Source organism: Drosophila kikkawai, chromosome 3R, assembly GCF_030179895.1.
Source record: "Drosophila kikkawai strain 14028-0561.14 chromosome 3R, DkikHiC1v2, whole genome shotgun sequence".
In the NCBI taxonomy this organism is placed as follows: domain Eukaryota; kingdom Metazoa; phylum Arthropoda; class Insecta; order Diptera; family Drosophilidae; genus Drosophila; species Drosophila kikkawai.
The window spans coordinates 15,290,792-15,308,756 of record NC_091731.1 but is presented as its reverse complement, the minus strand read 5'-3'; the positions used below and the strand labels follow the sequence as shown (position 1 = coordinate 15,308,756).

The 17,965-nt window shown below is 43.1% G+C and overlaps 2 protein-coding genes across 4 annotated transcripts; one reads left to right on the top strand and one right to left on the bottom strand.

Moving 5' to 3' along the window:
• Window positions 1–1,126: 1,126 nt before the first annotated feature.
• bond (james bond) lies at window positions 1,127–7,311 on the top strand. 3 transcript variants are annotated; one of them, XR_001771047.3, is made up of 5 exons: window positions 1,127–1,327; window positions 5,463–5,548; window positions 5,614–5,804; window positions 6,197–7,011; window positions 7,080–7,311. XR_001771047.3 is itself a non-coding variant. In XM_017180052.3 (4 exons), the coding sequence occupies exons 2-4, from the start codon at window positions 5,491–5,493 to the stop codon at window positions 6,929–6,931; spliced, it is 984 nt and encodes a 327-aa protein (XP_017035541.1). In that variant the 5' UTR covers window positions 1,127–1,327; window positions 5,463–5,490; the 3' UTR covers window positions 6,932–7,311. The 3 variants fall into 3 exon arrangements, 2 of the variants coding, with proteins under 2 accessions (XP_017035541.1, XP_017035542.1); XM_017180052.3 differs by having other exon boundaries at window positions 6,197–7,311; XM_017180053.3 differs by lacking the exon at window positions 1,127–1,327 and adding an exon at window positions 3,709–4,549 and having other exon boundaries at window positions 6,197–7,311.
• Window positions 7,312–9,246: 1,935 nt separating this feature from the next.
• sit (stuck in traffic) lies at window positions 9,247–13,387 on the bottom strand. The gene is made up of 4 exons (XM_017180096.3): window positions 13,346–13,387; window positions 10,980–11,157; window positions 10,350–10,915; window positions 9,247–10,042 (listed from the first exon to the last, which is right to left on the bottom strand). Exons 2-4 carry the CDS (start codon window positions 11,038–11,040, stop codon window positions 9,773–9,775), a joined length of 897 nt encoding a protein of 298 aa, XP_017035585.1. The 5' UTR covers window positions 11,041–11,157; window positions 13,346–13,387; the 3' UTR covers window positions 9,247–9,772.
• Between the last annotated feature and the right edge of the window lie 4,578 nt (window positions 13,388–17,965).

Below are 17,965 nucleotides of genomic sequence, written 5' to 3'. Positions count from 1 at the left end.
CTTTGGTAGTGGCTTTGGCTAATATTTGGCCCGGCACTTAGCACGTGGGAGGGAGGGGCCTAATTGATTTAAGAAAGTGCGTGAAATTTCCCATCGAACGCTTCCCAGCGAGCTGGAAATGTGTTAATCCCTTAGTTTGCATAACTAAATGCCCGTAATAGAGACGGAATCGCCGATGGAACGGGGCGTGTCCCAGACTTAGGCCGGCCGATTCAGCCCAGCTCCAGCTCCATGACGTGACGGCGATAATAAATCAATTGTCTAGCGGTTTATTTAAAGCCAATTCGTGTGATGGCTAGGCAAGTGCACAGGGAGAAATATCAACAAAGTCGGTCAGCAATTGTTGCTGATAACTGGGCTATATTTTCGGGGTAATTTCATTTAATTAAACTTATCTTGATCTACAATAAGCATTATATTACATATGGAATTTAAAATATTTACTATAAAATCTTCTTAGTTTATATATATACTTGAATTATTTATTCAAAAATAATAGAATAAGAAATCATGAGTTTTCTACAAAGTTAAAAATAAAATAATAGATTAGAATAGAAAATAATAGTTCATTTTCTTTGAGATATTGAATAGTACTTATTCGAATGTTTAAATATGCTTAAATTAAACCAAAGCATAAAAATACCTTTTGTTTGACACATTTTTTTCCCTGTGCAAGTTTTTATTGTTTTCCTCTTTGCGTTTTGAGCTTGCTTTTTGCGATAGGATCTGCATGTTTTTTTTGGCAACCGGGAAAGGGTTAATAAACTTGTTCAAAATAAACCAAGAAAAGCCATCGCCGCCGCCGTTGTGTAGCTGCTGCCGTAAGCAGTTTTGCTTTCTTTTTAGCCACAAAATGGTTACCATACCCATTCGCTTTAATTGCTTCAAACTTGACCTTAGCACCAGAAATCCAAAAATCAGAAAAGTAACCAAAACGCCATTAACGCTACTTCGACTTGCAACGAGTGACGAAAGCGAAGGAAAAAATTAAGTATACGCCGAGCGGCCCGTGCGCCGACTGCGCTGCCCCCGCGACGTCGGCAGCGACGTCAGCCGCGAATGTTGGCCGGCGCGCGAAGCTCGTTCATTTTGTTTATTTATACAGCCGAGCGTGTAGAACTCCATATTAGTGTCTTCTTGGCGTTGGCCGCAGTAGAGACGGTCGAGTCCGAGTCTGAGTCCGAGCTTAAATCTGTATCCGAACCCCTGCCAGCTTCAGGCTACGGTTGTGCGACAGTGTGTGTGTGTCTGTGCCAGTGCGTGCGTGTTAGCCAAGTCAACAGAGGGAGTCCGCCGAACGTGCCTCAATAGAACCCAAAGAACACAGGTACGGAAGTGATGGAATTCTTTTCTCGGATTTTTGGGGCCAGCCCTGGCGTGAAAGTGTTGCATAAATTAGAGAGCCGTTTTCGGGGCTGGAGAAGTGGGCCAGAAGCCGCTCTAGGCTGGACCAACTCGGCTGCTGCTGCAACTGCAACTGCCACTGAGATACTGGCAATGGTCCGTCTGATTTTTCTCGTCGACCTTAACCCAATGCATCGCACATAGATTAAATGCTGAAAACTGGCTTGAGGAGCTGCAATTTTGCCAGTCAGCCAAGGCCAAGACCCTGGCTGCCTGGCTGCTGCATTGAGGCGGCCAAAAGTAAACGATTTGAACTTGTAATCGATTGCTATTCAATTTGCAGCTGCATCGCTTGGCGTCGAGCGAGCGGCCTTCGGGCCGCCAAAAAGCCCACACCTCGCGAAGATGACCACATTTCATGGTTAGGCAAACAAGTTAGAAGTCGGAGTTCCCACGAACAGGCCACGGGCCATATCCGTTACAGTTCCTAAAGATAACACAGGCACAGGCGGCCCAGCGGGCTTAGAAAAATCCAATTAACGGCGCAAATATTTGCCAAGTAATTAAAGGTTGTCAGAGACCGTCCGTCAGTCGACAGAGCCAAAAATTATGACACAGTTTATGCACAGGAAAAAAACAGATCATTTGCAGATAAATAAATATCAGCCGGTTCTTAGAGATCTATAGAAATGCAAATTTAATATATTACTTTAAATATTAAGGCTTGGCGCGTAAAATTTATTAATTCACTGAATATTTTATGATTTATAAATATATTTAGGGGAAGTACAAAGAACTTCCTACAAAGTTTACATTAGTACCACCCAAAGGCTATGGAATTTTTATTTTTAACTTTAAATTGTTTGCTTGAAATCTATACAATTTGAAGAGAGTCTAAGAAACTAACTCTCTACTGGAAATAAGTACTTTTAATTATCTTTTGAAAAATCAATATCCAATCCGATTATAGTTTATGATCTTTATTTTTCACGGTGTCAACTTAAGCCAGTCGCTGGATATAGGTACGGATTTGGGTGTATATGTGGCGTTGCTGTGGTTGCCAAGTGCTGGCTGACTCGGCTCGTTTCGCTGCCTCCTCTGTGTAAATGCCTCGACTGGCAGAAAAAATTAATTTACAGCGCTAAGCAAGCATGAAACCATAAAACATGTGCACTTGACACAGGCAGACTAAATGATTAACCTGTTGCACACGTCGGGGAAACAATGCGCAACACATCAGAAACCGAAACAGAGACAGACACGAAAATCCGACCCGACCCGATGCCACATACCCTTTACTCAGAACCCATGAATTTTGTGAGATATTCAGGTGCATCGCAACACCTATTTGAGTTGCAATGGGCCAACCTTAATGTATTCGGGAATTTTTTTTTTTCACATGGCTAATTGTTGTCATTGGCGAACAGACAAGTGCGTGTGAAAAAAAATCTGTGCTGCAACACCTGTAATCCCCTGGAAAAACATCCGCCCCACTGGAGTACAAAATGCACAGGAAAAAATTTGCTAGAAATGAAGAATTTATTTAATTAATTTAAATATTAACAAATAACAAATAATTTATTAAAACTATTTCATTATTCAAAGTCAATCTAAAAAGCTTTGTATAAAATATCTTATCATAAATTTAAAAGGTTAAATTCGATATTTCACTAAACACTATACATTTTAAAATTCTTTACTAAACACTTGTTTAATTTATCTTATTTTGTATTTGTGCCTCCCTTTTACTACCGTGTAGACACGTGGCTAAAAAACATTCGCCTTCTAAGCTCAACATTGCAAAATAAACATGCAAAACTTGCAACTTTTTAACAACATTTAAATCGCAACCACAGATACAGATACAAATAAACACGCCGGCCGATGAAAGACTAATGCCCCATCGGCCTTCATTAGATCTCGAATTAGTGGCAAATTAAGTTGTTTTTACCCAAACCTTTTATTTTTAGAGGCAAATTCATAAAAATTAACGCTTTTTCGGGTGCTTTTCCGCACCGTCCAGACGCTTTTGGGCATTTAGACAATACTTATTTGTATTAGTCACAGGCCCAAGGGAGGCAAATAGGAAAGACCGAAACATTTGGCATTATGGACAACCCGTGTTGGTGGCTGGGTAAATCCATATCCGAGTATCGGTACTCGGTACTCTATACCGAGGTTCTCCGTTCTCCGTTCTGATAGTGCTGACACGGCGTTCGACAAGCAGCTCTTAAAGGGTACAAATTCGCAAAAGCAAAATCAATTATGCATACAATACACATAATTTTAATGCGTGCGCGGCAGTCCTCCTCTGTTTCTGTGTCTGCGGTTATTTTTACATTTTGTTTTTTACATTTTATTTTATTTCCCCAACTGCGGAAGAGCTGGTGCCTAGCTAGAATAGAGGCTTAGCGGCCTCTGGATGTCCAAAAGTGTTGCAGAAGGTGCTCGGGGGATGGATTGAGCTGGGGGTTTCCCAAAAAGGTGGCGGGTGGCCCATCAACGTCAGCAGCAGCCCCGAAGGCAGCCAGCGGAACCAGTCGCCTGACTCAACCCGTCGACAGTTGGCGTCACATTTTTGGCCGTGATGATGATGATAATGATGATCACGGCGATGATGCGAGCTCACTTTTCCTGTCTCCAGTGTCAGTCTATTGATGCCAGGTGCCTTGCATACGAATGGGAACGGGAATGGGAATGTGCTTGCGATTTCGATTGGGAATGGCTTTGGCAATATGGCTATATGGAAATGGGAAGGCGATCGATTGCTCTAACCCTGACAGAGTCTGGGACCAGTCTCAGTCGCTGTCGATCAGCAGCAGTCGCCACATATCAATCATACGCCAAGTGTGTCCAATTAGCGGCGGAGCCAGGTGTTTGCTCTGTTCTTCGGGAAACTCTCAAGGCGAATGCTCTCCACGTCTAATGGCACGCCATGCAACCCGTCGCTGCAATTAGAACAGAAGCTGAAGCTCCCCCCAAGCTCCAGTCAATCGGCAGTCATTAATAGAGACCAAAACTTCTCGCAAAGCAGGCCCTGCTTACAAACTCGACCGATAGGTTGGACGTGAAATAAAATCAATTCAATACCGTTCTGGACTGGATATATCTATGCGAATTGGGCAGCTAATTATACAAGGCGATCTAACTAGTCGAGAATCTTCTGCTGCCCGGTGGACGACGAGTTCCGGTTCGAGTTGGCTAGGTCAGTGGTTAATGAAGAGAACACACACGGAAAATCTCGGCAGCGAGTTACATAAAAACGAGTTCCCGCGACGCATACACTGTAATTGAATACATTTTTGATAGGCCATTTTCAATCAAACTCTTTCCGCGTGCAATTTAAATAACAATGTGAGGCAAGAACAAGAAGCGAGGCCAACGGCAGCCATCCATCCACATGGCTAGAACATTAAGCCGGTGTCGTGAGTGTATGTGTGTGTGTGCGATTCGGAGATAAAGAGATTCGGAGGAGATACAAGATACAAAATGAATGCCAAAGTTGGACTAACTTTAGTGCCAAGGCAAGAAATTCAAATGAAGCCTTGGGTGCGACTCTTTTCAGGTTTCAAGCCATTGACTTGCGGTCGTGTCAGCGCCAAGAATCTAAGATCTTAAAGTCGTCTTCAGATTCATATGATGTTTGTATACATATATGTTATGATATATGGACGACATTGGAGTGCAACGATGGCAGCCAGCTTTATCTCTGTCCGGCGACTGCTGTCGTCATTCATCACTCGATTGGGGATAGCTCAATTGGCGATTTCTTCGCGGCTTTCATTAAAAAATCATTGGCGTATCTCGCCCAGAAATTCCAATGCAGCTCACGCTTCTCGCCTGCGCGGCTGCTCGGCTCCCCAGCGTTTTTTTTTTTTTTAAGCTCTTCCTTAGCCAGCATAATCAACGCTCACGACACGAAACTCACAGCTAGCAACTCGCGATTCCGATTCCGAATCCGAAACCCATTCCGAGCTGGAAACGTGCTAAGCGTTCGGGATTTAGAATATATTTTCATTCAATATTTTGGCAACGCGGCGTGCGGACGTCAAGCTCTGAATTCTCGATTTTGGGCGAAATTTTCTAAAGCTGTCTCTTCCTTTCCTCGCTCTTTGCAGTTGCCAATTGCAGATCGAGTCAGCCACGATGACCACCTACATGCAGATTGTTGAGGAGCGAATCTCCGGCCTGGCCAAGGGCGTGGGTAAGTCTTACAACAGCCAGGAAATGAAATCTTAACATTAATATTATAAAATATTTATCTATCAGATGAGACGGTGGATAGCTGGTTCCTTATGAGCTCCCCGGCACCAGTAGTTGGAGTGGTGCTGGTCTACCTCGCATTTGTGCTGAAGATTGGCCCCGAGTACATGAAGAACCGCAAGCCGATGGACCTAAAGCGCATAATGGTGTTCTACAATGCCTTCCAAGTCTGCTACTCCATTTGGATGTGTCGCACGGTGAGTCCATAAAGCCACAAGGCGTCACAATTATTCAGAGCACCGATCCCAATTTATGTATTATTCATTTTTAATAAGCACCGTAGAGAAGTGCTTGTTTAACATACAAAATGATGGGCTAGGCAGTATTTGCATTACAAATTCCACACTTTTAAGCTAAATATAAAGATGAGATGCAAAAAATTGTTCTAAATTCAGTACTCGATTCGGCAATTGACAAAGAAAAAGCTATAAACTATCGTGGCTTTTGAATGAATGAATCTCAATTGATATTATGAATAAATAATTGATCTAAGAATCTGTAGGGTTCCCTAGATCAGTATCAAATATATATAAAATATTAATTCTCCAAAATAAATCTGTTATCACTATTTTTATTTCCGTTTCCGCAGTCCATCCGGGAGAGCAATGTGATGGCCTCGATCTTTTCGAAGAAGTGCGAGATTACCCGCACCCGGGAACAGACCTTGGCCCTGTACTCCGGCGCCTGGTTCTACTTCTTCTCGAAGATCATCGACCTGCTGGACACGACATTCTTCGTGCTGCGCAAGAAGGATAACCAAATATCGTTCCTTCACGTCTACCACCACACAGTGACGGCGCTCTTCTCGTGGGCCTACCTGAAGTACGTGCCCGGAGAGCAGGGCGTGATCATTGGCATCCTCAACTCCGGCGTGCACATCATTATGTACTTCTATTACATGGTGGCCGCGATGGGTCCCCAGTACCAGAAGTACCTCTGGTGGAAGAAGTACATGACCAGCATCCAGCTGATCCAGTTCGTCCTCATCCTCGGCTACATGCTGGCTGTCGGCGCCAAGGGGTGCAACATGCCCAAGACACTGACCTTCTTCTTCGTGGGCAACACCGTCATCTTCCTATACCTCTTCGGCAACTTCTACCGCAAGACCTACAAGAAGGCCAAGACCGTCGACGGCGCAGGATCGGCCACGGGCAGCAGTCTGGCCAAGTCCGCCCTGCGGGCCGCCGGCGGAATGGGATGCATGCCGCAGACGATGAACGTGGGCAACGGAAAGTCGGCAGCCTTCAGTTTGCAGAACTCGCTGCCAGGAAAGGCCTACATCGATCTGAACAACAACAGCGTGAAGCCGCTGAAGCTGGAGTGAGACCGAGAGCTAGAGGATTTCCAGGGGTTTCACTTAGCAATTACTTTCGTAGCGCGGGGCTTCAGAAGTTAGTTCGTAAGGTATCCGTATCCGTATCTGTATCTGTACATCTGTATCTATATCTGTGTTTCTGTATCTTTGAATGCAGGAGAAATGGCCAGCGTAATGTTTATGCCGGACAGGCGAAGATATTTCAACCCAAAAAGTAGCTAGAACCCTAAGTGTGCGAATGTTTACGTGTTTATGTTTTTCTAGCCAGAGTGTCTGTGTGTGCGAGCGAATGTGTGATAGAGTTTATTAATGAAATGCAGCCGTAAATCGTTTCTCGAAACAAGAACAAGAAAAATTCAATAAAACTTTGGTTTTTGTATATTTAATAAGGAGCCCAGCGCTCTGTCTCTGTTCTTTGCCGGCGCGATTCGGGTTTCACCGATGGGGGTTTTGGGTATTCTTTATTTTTCGGGTTTTCTGCACGAGGCTGGAGGTTAGATAACCAAAAAACCAGTTGGATCCCATTATTTATGACAGCATATGCGTGGCCAAATCGATTCCCGGGCCACGCGCACCTCCCGCCCGGCGGAATTATGCAGATCTGCAAGCCGCCGCCATTCAAACGGATAAGATATTCTCTGGGGCATAAAGAGTGATTAATGCCTGTCGATTAATCGATGGGATTTCATCTGCCAATTGTTCTAGGTAACTGCGTACGCGTGCTTGGCGCGATTATGCAACACGTTCTTCTGGCCAGCCAGAGAACTGGTCTGTGGCCCGGCTTAGACACCTTGGCGACGAATGGCAATGGGTGAATGTCGCTGCCAAATTAGAATTTCTAATCAATTTTTTCTCCCTCGCCTTGACTCACACACATGCCCAGCATCAGCACAGCACAGCACAGCCCGTTTATTTATGCAGATTTTTAAATATAAATAGTTAAAAAAAAAGAACTGATGTTGTTTGTGGCTTCCACCCATCGGAGTCAAAGTTCAAGGGCCTGCCCAGAGTCGTGTATTTATATCGATGGCATTACTATTTTCGCCACATTTGCATAGGTCAGACCTCTTTATTGGCTAGCAAAAGGCAAATAATGCCTAAAAGTATGCTCTCCTCCCGCCATTTTCGGTATGGAAATTTTTCAAAAAGGTTTCGCACAGGTTCTGATCTTCCTCTTCTCTGGTCTTCGGTCTTCAATCTTGGATCTCTGATCAATTCTATGCTGATCAGGCCATAAAACTGGTAACCAGAGATATAGCTCCGGTTTGGGGCCAGTTGAAGACAGACGACGACTTTTTCGCTCGGAGGTTCGTCTTTGTCTTCTCGTGTTTGTGGTCAAGATCAAGGTCAGTTGTCGAATAGAGGAAACCGGCTCTCGGTTCGATACTGTATCCGCAGCAACAACCCCACTCGAAGATGCGTTTTCACTTCCGCTTCGCTGTGGTTCCGTTTTGACTGATTGCTCAATAAAAGGCTGCGGAATTTATCAAACTCTTATCTCGGCCGTTCAAGGTGCCTCCGAAATAAGCTCTGGTGGTCAGCGTTCCCAGAGCCACGTAAAAATTGGACGTGCTGCATCACCATCATCAGCACCCCAAAGACCTGTTCTAGCCACGCCCATTCAAATTCAAATCACTCTTGGCATTACGGATGTTTTGGCTTCCGCCGCCGAATAAATGAAAAGATTGTTCTCAACATATAAGATATTGATTCGATTTAAATGAGCTTCTTGAGCAAAGGCTTCCTCGAGAGATTTATGTGAGGTTGAGTGAATGGGTGGGGCTAAATGGGAGATTCCTCCAAGTTAACTCACATATTAACCAAACTAAATTAAAAATTAAAATTGAATGACTCTGAAAATAATGAGGCAATCATTAAGATTGTTCTACGATTTTGATTACAGGAAATGGCTTCATCTGCAATATTTTCAAGGTCACAGCAAATGAAATCAGCAACTCTGGATCAAATTTTATGCAAAATATTATCAAAGAAGGTTTAAATATGTGCATAAAATAGTGCCTAAAAGTTTTAAAAAACATAATTATGATTACAAGTTGAAATTTCCTTAAAAGAGGATCAAATTTAAAAGTAATTTTAAGAATGTTTAAGCTATATCAATAAGCAATTTATTAATACCATAAAAGTCTCCATGAAAGCGCCCAAATAATATTGCCTTCAATTGATTCTTGAGTACCCTTAGAGACCTTCAAGATCTATGGTGACCTTAAGTTCTGGTCCCCACCCAAGTCCCATTCATTAAAAAAAGAATCATTCTCATTGTTGGTTTTTCAATATTTTTTGTAGAAAAAATTCTAGATTTATTTTTGTAAAATGTGTTTGAATTTATGGGGGTTTGCTATTCGCTATTTACTATTATTCTTCACTTCTCTTATGCCTACTTTACATACCACAAGTATATAAAATCTAAAGAAAACATATTCATATTCATATGCGTACCTACACTTATTTACACAACTAACGCTTCTTCTGCCTGTTTACTTAACTTAGTTCAGTTTTGGCCGAAAGACATACGACTTCTTTCATTTGTTGTCCGCCAGATGCGAACATCAAACGGAGCGAGCGATGATGACGATGGCTGCAAAAAGCAATTTCAACTGTTTGAACATTTACATAATGTGTGTATCGGTGTCCCCAAGTCTCGAAGACTCGGAAACCTCGTTTGCTCAAATACATGTATATATATTGTGTCTCGTTTCTGATTTTTGGCGGCGGATTGCTTAAGAAATTAGTCAACAAAGTTGCACATAGAACGTGGTGGCTCTCAGTGGTGTCCCGCTTTGTACGAGTATTGAGGGGGCGCCTGGTGGTGGTGGTGGTGGGTGTGGCAGCCTACAAGGCCTTCTGCTTCTGCTTCTGATCCTGCAGCTGCTCCACGGCCTTGTTGAGGTCCTTGGCGCAGCTCTCGTTGTTATTGTCCGCGGAGAGAGCCTTGGCCTTGGCAGCCGCCTGTTTCTTCTTGTAGGACTTCTGGTAGAAGTCATTGAACAGGAAGTAGAAGAAGACGGCGTTGGGCAGGGTGAAGCACACCGACCAGCGGGGATAGCCGCAGTCCGTGTACAGCAGCTGGGTCTGGTGGATGAAGGCGCAGCAGAACTGGATCTGAAAGGGGAAAAAGATTATTATATAGTTAGAGGTTATTTTAAATACTTTACGGATTGCATAATGAATTTTGTTTACTTTAAATATGCTTTCATTATGGTTAATTTAGTAGGACTTATTATAATTCAAATGGGGTTCACTGGCTTGAGTTTGTATATCTGAACAACTTAAGTTCATTACCATTACTAGTCTCGACACTCATTAAATCTACTAATTTCCAAGTCAATGTTTTTTATGAAGAAACTAAGTCGTCAAGTTAGAAGTTTGAAAAGCGAGAATGAGATCGGGGACTCAGAACACTACTCACCATCTGGAGGTTGGTGATGTACTTCTTCCACCACAGGTACTTCTGCATCTGAGGCCCGAAGGCGGACAGGAAGTAGTAGGAGTACATGATGATGTGCACGAAGGAGTTGATCCAGCCGATGAAGGTGCCGTGTCCGCCGGGATAGTACTTGCTGGTGCCCCAGCTGATCATGGGCATCACGGTGTGGTGGTAGACATGCAGGAAGGTCACCTGGCGGTCATTCTTGCGCAGCACAAAGAAAATGGTGTCCAGCAGCTCGGTTATCTTGGCCAGATAGTAGACATAGACGACGCGCGCCTCCCGGTAGGCCTTTGGGGTGCGGGACCAGTCCACCGGCTGGCATCGCCAGCTGTAGTACTGCCAGATGATCACGCCCTCGTACACCATCCACACGCTGAGGGCCACTTGGAAGAAGTTGTAGACGAGCAGGGTGCGTTCCAGCTTGAAGGGCTTGCGATCCTTCATGAACTTGGGACCCCAGGAGAGCACGAAGAACAGGTAGAAGGCAAGGATGCCCAGCAGCGGTAGCGGTGACTTGATCAGGAACCAGTCATTGGTCCGGGGATCTGGGGAGGTGGAAGTGGGGATTAGCTATATCAAAGATATATGCGGGCATATCACGCCACTTACCTGCCAGATCGGTGAACAGAAAGTTCCAATAGTCCACCTGCGTTGCGTTGACGGCTGCCATTTTAAATTCTTGTTGGACTCTTGCTCCCACAAATACGATTATATAGTCGCTGATCGCTTCGATGTGGGAATTAAAAATCTGCTAAGCACGCGTCGCAACGAACGAGTTTTGCGAAATCTAAATGGGGAAGAACGGCAGGGAGTCTGGATGAGTTCGGGTTCGAGTTCGAGTTCTCTATTTAAGTTATGCTAATGTCGCCAGCTAGTTGCTGTTGCCGAGCCCAGAAATGTATAAATAAAGACCTACAATGGCAATCAAACCCGAAAGAGTCGCTGTGTCTCGGTGACGGTGAAATGCGTGAAATTATCATGTAACAGTAACAGTAAATTATATTCATTATTATGAATTAAACAACCGCGGCGGCGCACAGCCGCACAACAGGCCGCAACAAATTGGTTAAGGTGGCCACCTCATGGTCTACGGTTGCCTCACAGCTGCTAAATTGGGACTCCGACTGCGAGATTCCAAAACCCCAAGAGATACCAAGGTACCGAGACGGCGTCTCACGTGTGGAGATCCCCTCTCACCCACCCGGATGGCAGCGTGAAAATTATGTTTGTCTGTCTGTCTGGCGAGTCTCTCAACAGAAGCAGCCACAGTCATTCATCGAGTGCTTGGCGATGGCACTCCACGATGATTAATCATCCCGAGAACCTAGATTCACAGACCAGGTCTTCGAAGGACCATTAGAGAGCCATCAAGCCAGCATCGAGCAGCCAACGAGCGCTCGCACCTACATATGCCAAAAGGCATAATCACGTTCGTTGACTTCGAGTCTCACACTTGAACTTGGCAAAGGCCGATTAAGAGCGCGGTAATCGAATAGCATTATGATTTCTTTCGTCGTTTTCGAGGCTATTCTGATCGGCTTCTTGGACTGACTGGGGCTGGAGGAGGGCTTGGAGTGTGCGAACAAATTGAAATAATAAATGAGTGAAACAGAAATACTTCCCAGTCGAAGGGCAAGTTGGCCAACACTCTTTGCGGTGGCTATCTGGTTTTTCAGCCATTTCCTGCACTTCAAGCCTTTTGAATATTATCTGCAACATTTGGCGCCGCAGAATCGGGGCGACAAATGGCGGCAATAACAGGTGCTAAGGTGCTAAACACCTGTATTATACATATATAATATTTATGTATGCACGGAAACGCTCCAAAAATCCAGTTTATCAATTTTCAGCTCCATATCATGACCTTGCCATAGTTTTATATTGTTTACTTCCAACTTCTGAGGACTGGGTGGGAATAGCCAGAGATCTGGACAATTGTCGCATCTCTCGGGGCGCAGTCCCCGTCGTGTCTGGCTGATCATCGCCAAACGAATCTTGAGAGACATTTCCACTTGGTTAGTCATTTGTTAAATGGCCGGCGGTCTCGGGGATTTCGGCTCTTGCCTTTTGTTTTTGTCAACGGGCCTTGGCCACGCCTAGAGCGAGCAAATAGAAAATTGTGTCACCTATTGCCCAACTGTCGAAGCCGAAGACCGAGGAATGCTTCGGTTTCGTTTTGGCTAATTAAATTATGTTGCAAAAGTTTAATGACCTTGGCAGGTGAGAATCGAAGATGCCCACTATATATGGCACTTGTTTGGTGTTCTTAAAAGTGTGTTTCTATACCTAAAGAGTGTGCCTTTGGACTCTCTCTTATACCTTGTCTAATTTGTTGAAGCATCTAAATAATGCCTAATATTATAATAAACTTCTTAAACAACAAGGACTTGACATAAAATTAATCAATTTAAAATATTTTACGTTTTAGAACAGAATCAGATGTAAAATTCTAGGATTCCTTATCGTTATAAGAGATATTTCTATATGCCTGTAAAACCACGCTTTTAACTCCTTCCGAGGAATATCAACGTGGAGTTAAGTTAAATTTCTTGCAATTTTATAAACAATTAAACCAAAAACTAAATGGTATTCATCACATTTCCTACACCAGCGAGTTGAGATCTCCGAGGTCCTAGTCCTTATCCCATGGATATTGCAACCAGACCCGAATTCTAAGGTACATTTCTCGTATTACTGATCTGATTGATCACTCTGTTAGACACAAAAACACACACGGGCACATACGAATCAAGAGCTTGGGCACCTGTTGCAATCTCTTCGATTGCCGTGCACTTAATTTACAACAGCAACGGCCACAGCAACGACAAACAGCGGGAACGCTTAATGTTAACACCATGACAACTGTATTTTGAGTCTTGTTCCATCTGCTTCTTATGACTGATATTAAGATGCTGGATTACGGTATGAGTATAGTATAGTATAGTATAGTATAGTATATGGAGTGGTGGAGAGACCTTTGCTGGCATCCGCTACCCACGAGACTTGTACGCGCACTGAACTGCTACGCCGAGGTGTACGCGGCTATGTATAAAAATTTCGTCTAAAGGTTCGATTTTTTGGTGTTGCTGTATCTTTGGCTCTTTTCCGATTTTGTTTTTGTTTCAGTTCATTTCAGTCGCAGTTTCTGTCTCTATCTCAGTCCCAGTCTCGGCATTTAGTTTTTGTGTAAAGCCCAACTTTTGTCTCGGCTATTTGCCATCTTGCTCATCTTCATCTTTGACTTTAGCTTTGGTTTTTGGCATTAGTTTTAGTCGAAATGTTCTTTTGTGCGAGCGTTTCAATTCGACTCGATTGGTATGGGTTTGCCTGCATATATAATTCTATACGTACACGTATCGGAAGATCGCCTGGTCTCGTTTTCCTATGATAATATGGATGTTGTTGGCTTTAACTGCTCAGGTGTGCGTGCGTGTTGCCGGCTCTTTGTTGCTGCTGCTGCCTGAATTCGCTTGAATTTTAATTCGATTTCTATTTGGCCTGGCAGCCTTTTGCACAATCTAAAGAATCATAAAATATTCTTGAATAGTTGTCAGTCCCGATCGATATGGTCAAAGCAATTGAGTTGGAATTTAAAGGATGAGGAATTTGAATTTGAAAGCAAAGTATTTGAGCCTAGGTTTAAGGGTTAGGGAAACTGTTGATTCACATGGAAGTACGAAGTACGGAAGTTCGGGTTATAGAATAGGGTCAGCCCCTTGTGGACTTTAAATACCATTTTAATAGTTTTATTTAAATTTTCAGCATTTCACTCACGTGGTAGAAGCAGTAAAAATGTGAACACCTAATAAGATATAATAGATAATATATACTACAATGTGACATACGCCTCTCCCCTAATGGACTTTCATTTTCTCCACAATTCCTCCTCAATTATACTTTGAACGCTCTCCGAAGTCATTATTGAGTATTCTTCATCATTAGCCATTAGACAATGCGAACAAACACCGAGTGAATGCTCCTAAATGGCCGCAGAATGAGATTTTCATTCTATTTTGTTTTCCCTTTCTGGTAATTCTCCCCGTTCTCTGATTCTCCGCAAGCTTTATTCGAATCTTAGCCCGGCCTTGACCCACATTTTGGATACTCTTTCGGCGCTCCATCTCCGTCACGTTGAACTCTAGAACAAAATGCGTAGCTGGTCAAGAATTCCGTTGACCTTTTTGTGCCGCGTCAACGAAATTCTTGTCGGCGCTCTATCAGCAACAGAACAAACATAAGAAACCGCGATTAACCAGTATAAAACGACTAATTTACAGACTGAAATTTAATTCGAAATGAAAATTGGTGTGAGGTTGCGTTAATTCAAGGAGACACGCGTTCGGATGGGCAATTTACATACGAGTTCTGGGGGGCCAGGGCTCGGATTCTAGAGATCGGACACAGAGATCGCATCGATTGATGCCGCTTCCGGGTCAAGTCGCAGACTAGACCGATCGTAAGCCAGCTCCGCCGATGGCTAATGGAACCAGCTAACAGACACAACACCAACCATAAGCGGAGGCTGAGGCTGGGGTCACTCGCAGTTAACTGTGTCACCGGCGAATTGAACTTGAACTTGCTGCTAAACTTGGCTTAAACTTATGCAAAAGTCGACCAGTTCGCATTCGATTGGACTGCATAAGATGTGGGTGAATGTCAGTCGCAACGGAGGGTGAATCCCTTCGGTGGCTTCGCCGTTTGCCAGGAATCAATCATACGCCGTGTGTGCCACTAAGGGGGCTTCTTCCGGCTTTCCGCCATTTGCATGCGTCTTTTGTTTGACCGTCCACCACAGAAACCGACAGACAGACCGACAGACACATATAGCAGATCATAATAGTATGCAAAATACGACAGTTTATTATCTGCGTCGCTGCAGACTCAGATTCATGTTCGATTCATGCGATCGAACTGGGAGCTGCGCGCGAGTTATGCAAATATCTTCCGCAAACATTTACATAGCCAACAGCCAAGCTGGCCAACAAACCGTTAAACAATTATTGTTGAGTTTTTGCGTACTCCCCGCCGCCTCTTTCGGGCCAAATTGCGTAGACAAAAACAGTCACACGAACAACAATTAAATGTGCAAAATCTCCGCGGCTTGTTTCGCGTGTTCGCTTTGTAGAATTCCTAATTGGCGATGAGACACAACATTATAATTTAATTATCAATATTTCGGTGTTTTTTTTTTTGTGTTTTACCCAAGGCCGACGGAAAGGGCGCCAAATAATTTGATCACTGATCATCGATTTCCGATGTCCAAGCATCTAGTACTAGCTCTGCGAAATTAAGCCATAAAACCGCGTTTATTTCTATGCCTAGAGCATTGGTTTATTTTTTTATTCATAGGATTGTTAACAGCAATTGCAAATGAGGCTCTTAAATGTTTAATTAGCCGCATTAAAGTTGTCTGCGGTCCGCCTGCTTGAGTTAGCTGAACTTGGCTTTTTCACACGCTGCTGGCGGCATCTAGAGTTGGTGTTAGCAAAGCTCGGCTTAAAGCTTGCTAGAGAGTTGCCAGCTTATGTGAAAATTGTGGAAGTTAATCGCCGTTAGGTTTAAAAAATCATTTAAAGTTAGGTGGCGAATATTGTATATCAAATATGGTACATCATATAAAGTGGGATATATTATAATTTATAAAACAAAAAATAAGATAAGTACCTTCTTCGGGAAATTGAAGCTTTTGTTTCCATTCTGTGTTCAATTGGATCATGAAAATCGATCTATCACAATAAAACCTAAATATGCCTAAATGATCGTTTGCAGGGGTATAACTAAATTTTATTGTTATCATTAATATGTTTCAATCGAAATGCAACATTTTCTTGAGCTTTCTACTATGTTACATTGAACTCATTAATGAATGTGTTTTGCCCATGTCCATATGCCATTAAATTTATCGTTCAGAGCTTAGAGTACTGGTTATCTTCGAGTCAACACACGCGTTTGAAGCTTTTTTAAATGTACAAAGAGGTATTACTTGATAACAAGATTAGTTGCTCTTGTTGCATTAACTGTCTCACCTAATTTCGTAGAAAAAATCCCCTTGCTCATTTTCTAGACTTCGTAAGTTCTTAATAATTATAAATTATAAATAATTGTTGGGTGAAAATTCAATCGACGTCAACCAAAAAGGGCAATCCATAATCTTATTTCTATTCAATTAATTGTGTGTTCAATCCGAGTGTAAACAAAGGCTAAATAGAGCTGATTAGTAGATTACATGACACGAGTCGTTGAGCTGACCCGAGCCACTTGAAGCTGTAACAGGTCGATGCTCCTGCTCTATGGCCACTCATCCAAAGTGGCTTTAATTGCGCAAATCGAACTCGTTTGCCAGCACGGAAATGCCGAATCTATATATATCTAGTATATATAGCATCTAGCGGGTCTCTCGCGCACTCTCCGCGCTATTCGATCAATCGAATTTTCGGATCGTTGCTGGCCAACTAGCAACTACCGTTGGCTTGCCCTTGGGAGGAACTCGTTTCGAGCGACAAATTGAGAGAAAAACAAAAAGATTAATATGTGGAGAAAAAGAAATCGTACTTCCGTTTCCTGATCGAACGTCGAGATGACGATGAAGCAGAAAATGCCTAAGAAGCTTAATAGACTCGATCGCGCAGAGCGGTTTTCATTTAGTAGCCGCCACCAATTAAGATGCATAATTATACATTCTAGTCTCGATATTTTCGCCAGCTCTCAATACCGGCCATATATCTGAGGCAATTCACAGTGTCTGTGATTTTTTTTTGCGCTCAGCAACTGTGTCAAGTTCAAAGTGAACTTTTAATTGCTAATTGGCTGCCAGCAGATCTATTCTTGGAGTAGCCCGCTCTTAATTATATTCAAAAATATGTATATTGCCGCTCTCAAGTTCAACATTCGCAAGCGTCGAGCTGCGGTTTGCCGAGAACTTTATCATTTCGCTGGCCGTTTTGCCTCATAAACCCGAAAATTAAAAGCTGATGAGCAGCTACAAAAAATCTCGGAGCTGAGCTCATATATAACTTTATTTTGAAGTTCGAGATGTTTGTGCATTTTGCTGGATGTACTTCACTCGATGTTTTTTTCAGTTGTAACTGGCCGCAAGTTTGGCCAATTGATTAGCAGCAGCAGCTTTTGGCCTCTAACTTTATTTAGCTAAGTTCAGTGGCGGTTATAACAGGGTTGGCAGTACCCCGAAAACTATTAATAAATATTTGTATTTGAACATTTTCTTTGGATCAGAGAGTTCTTTGAGTAAAGAAGATATTTGTGCGTGTTAAATAAACTTTATAATAGTTTAAAATTTCTTTATTTCAATGGGATAGGGCAAAATGAAGAGTAAAACATATTCAAAGCTTCTTGCCTTTCAATTTGTTAATATTTTGTGGTTAATAATTTGTTAAATTATAGCCCCAAGAAAGTATATTTCAACCCCCAAACAATATTGTTCGCACCCGCCGCTGGCCATCTTAGTGACCATCGAACGTGCCATCTTGACGGCTTGAGAAGCCTCAGTTACCAATTCTTTGACGATTACCCAACTGAATCTGGGCAGCAACTTCTGGGTTTGCCCATTCAATTAGGGCCAATAGTGTTTTGGCCAG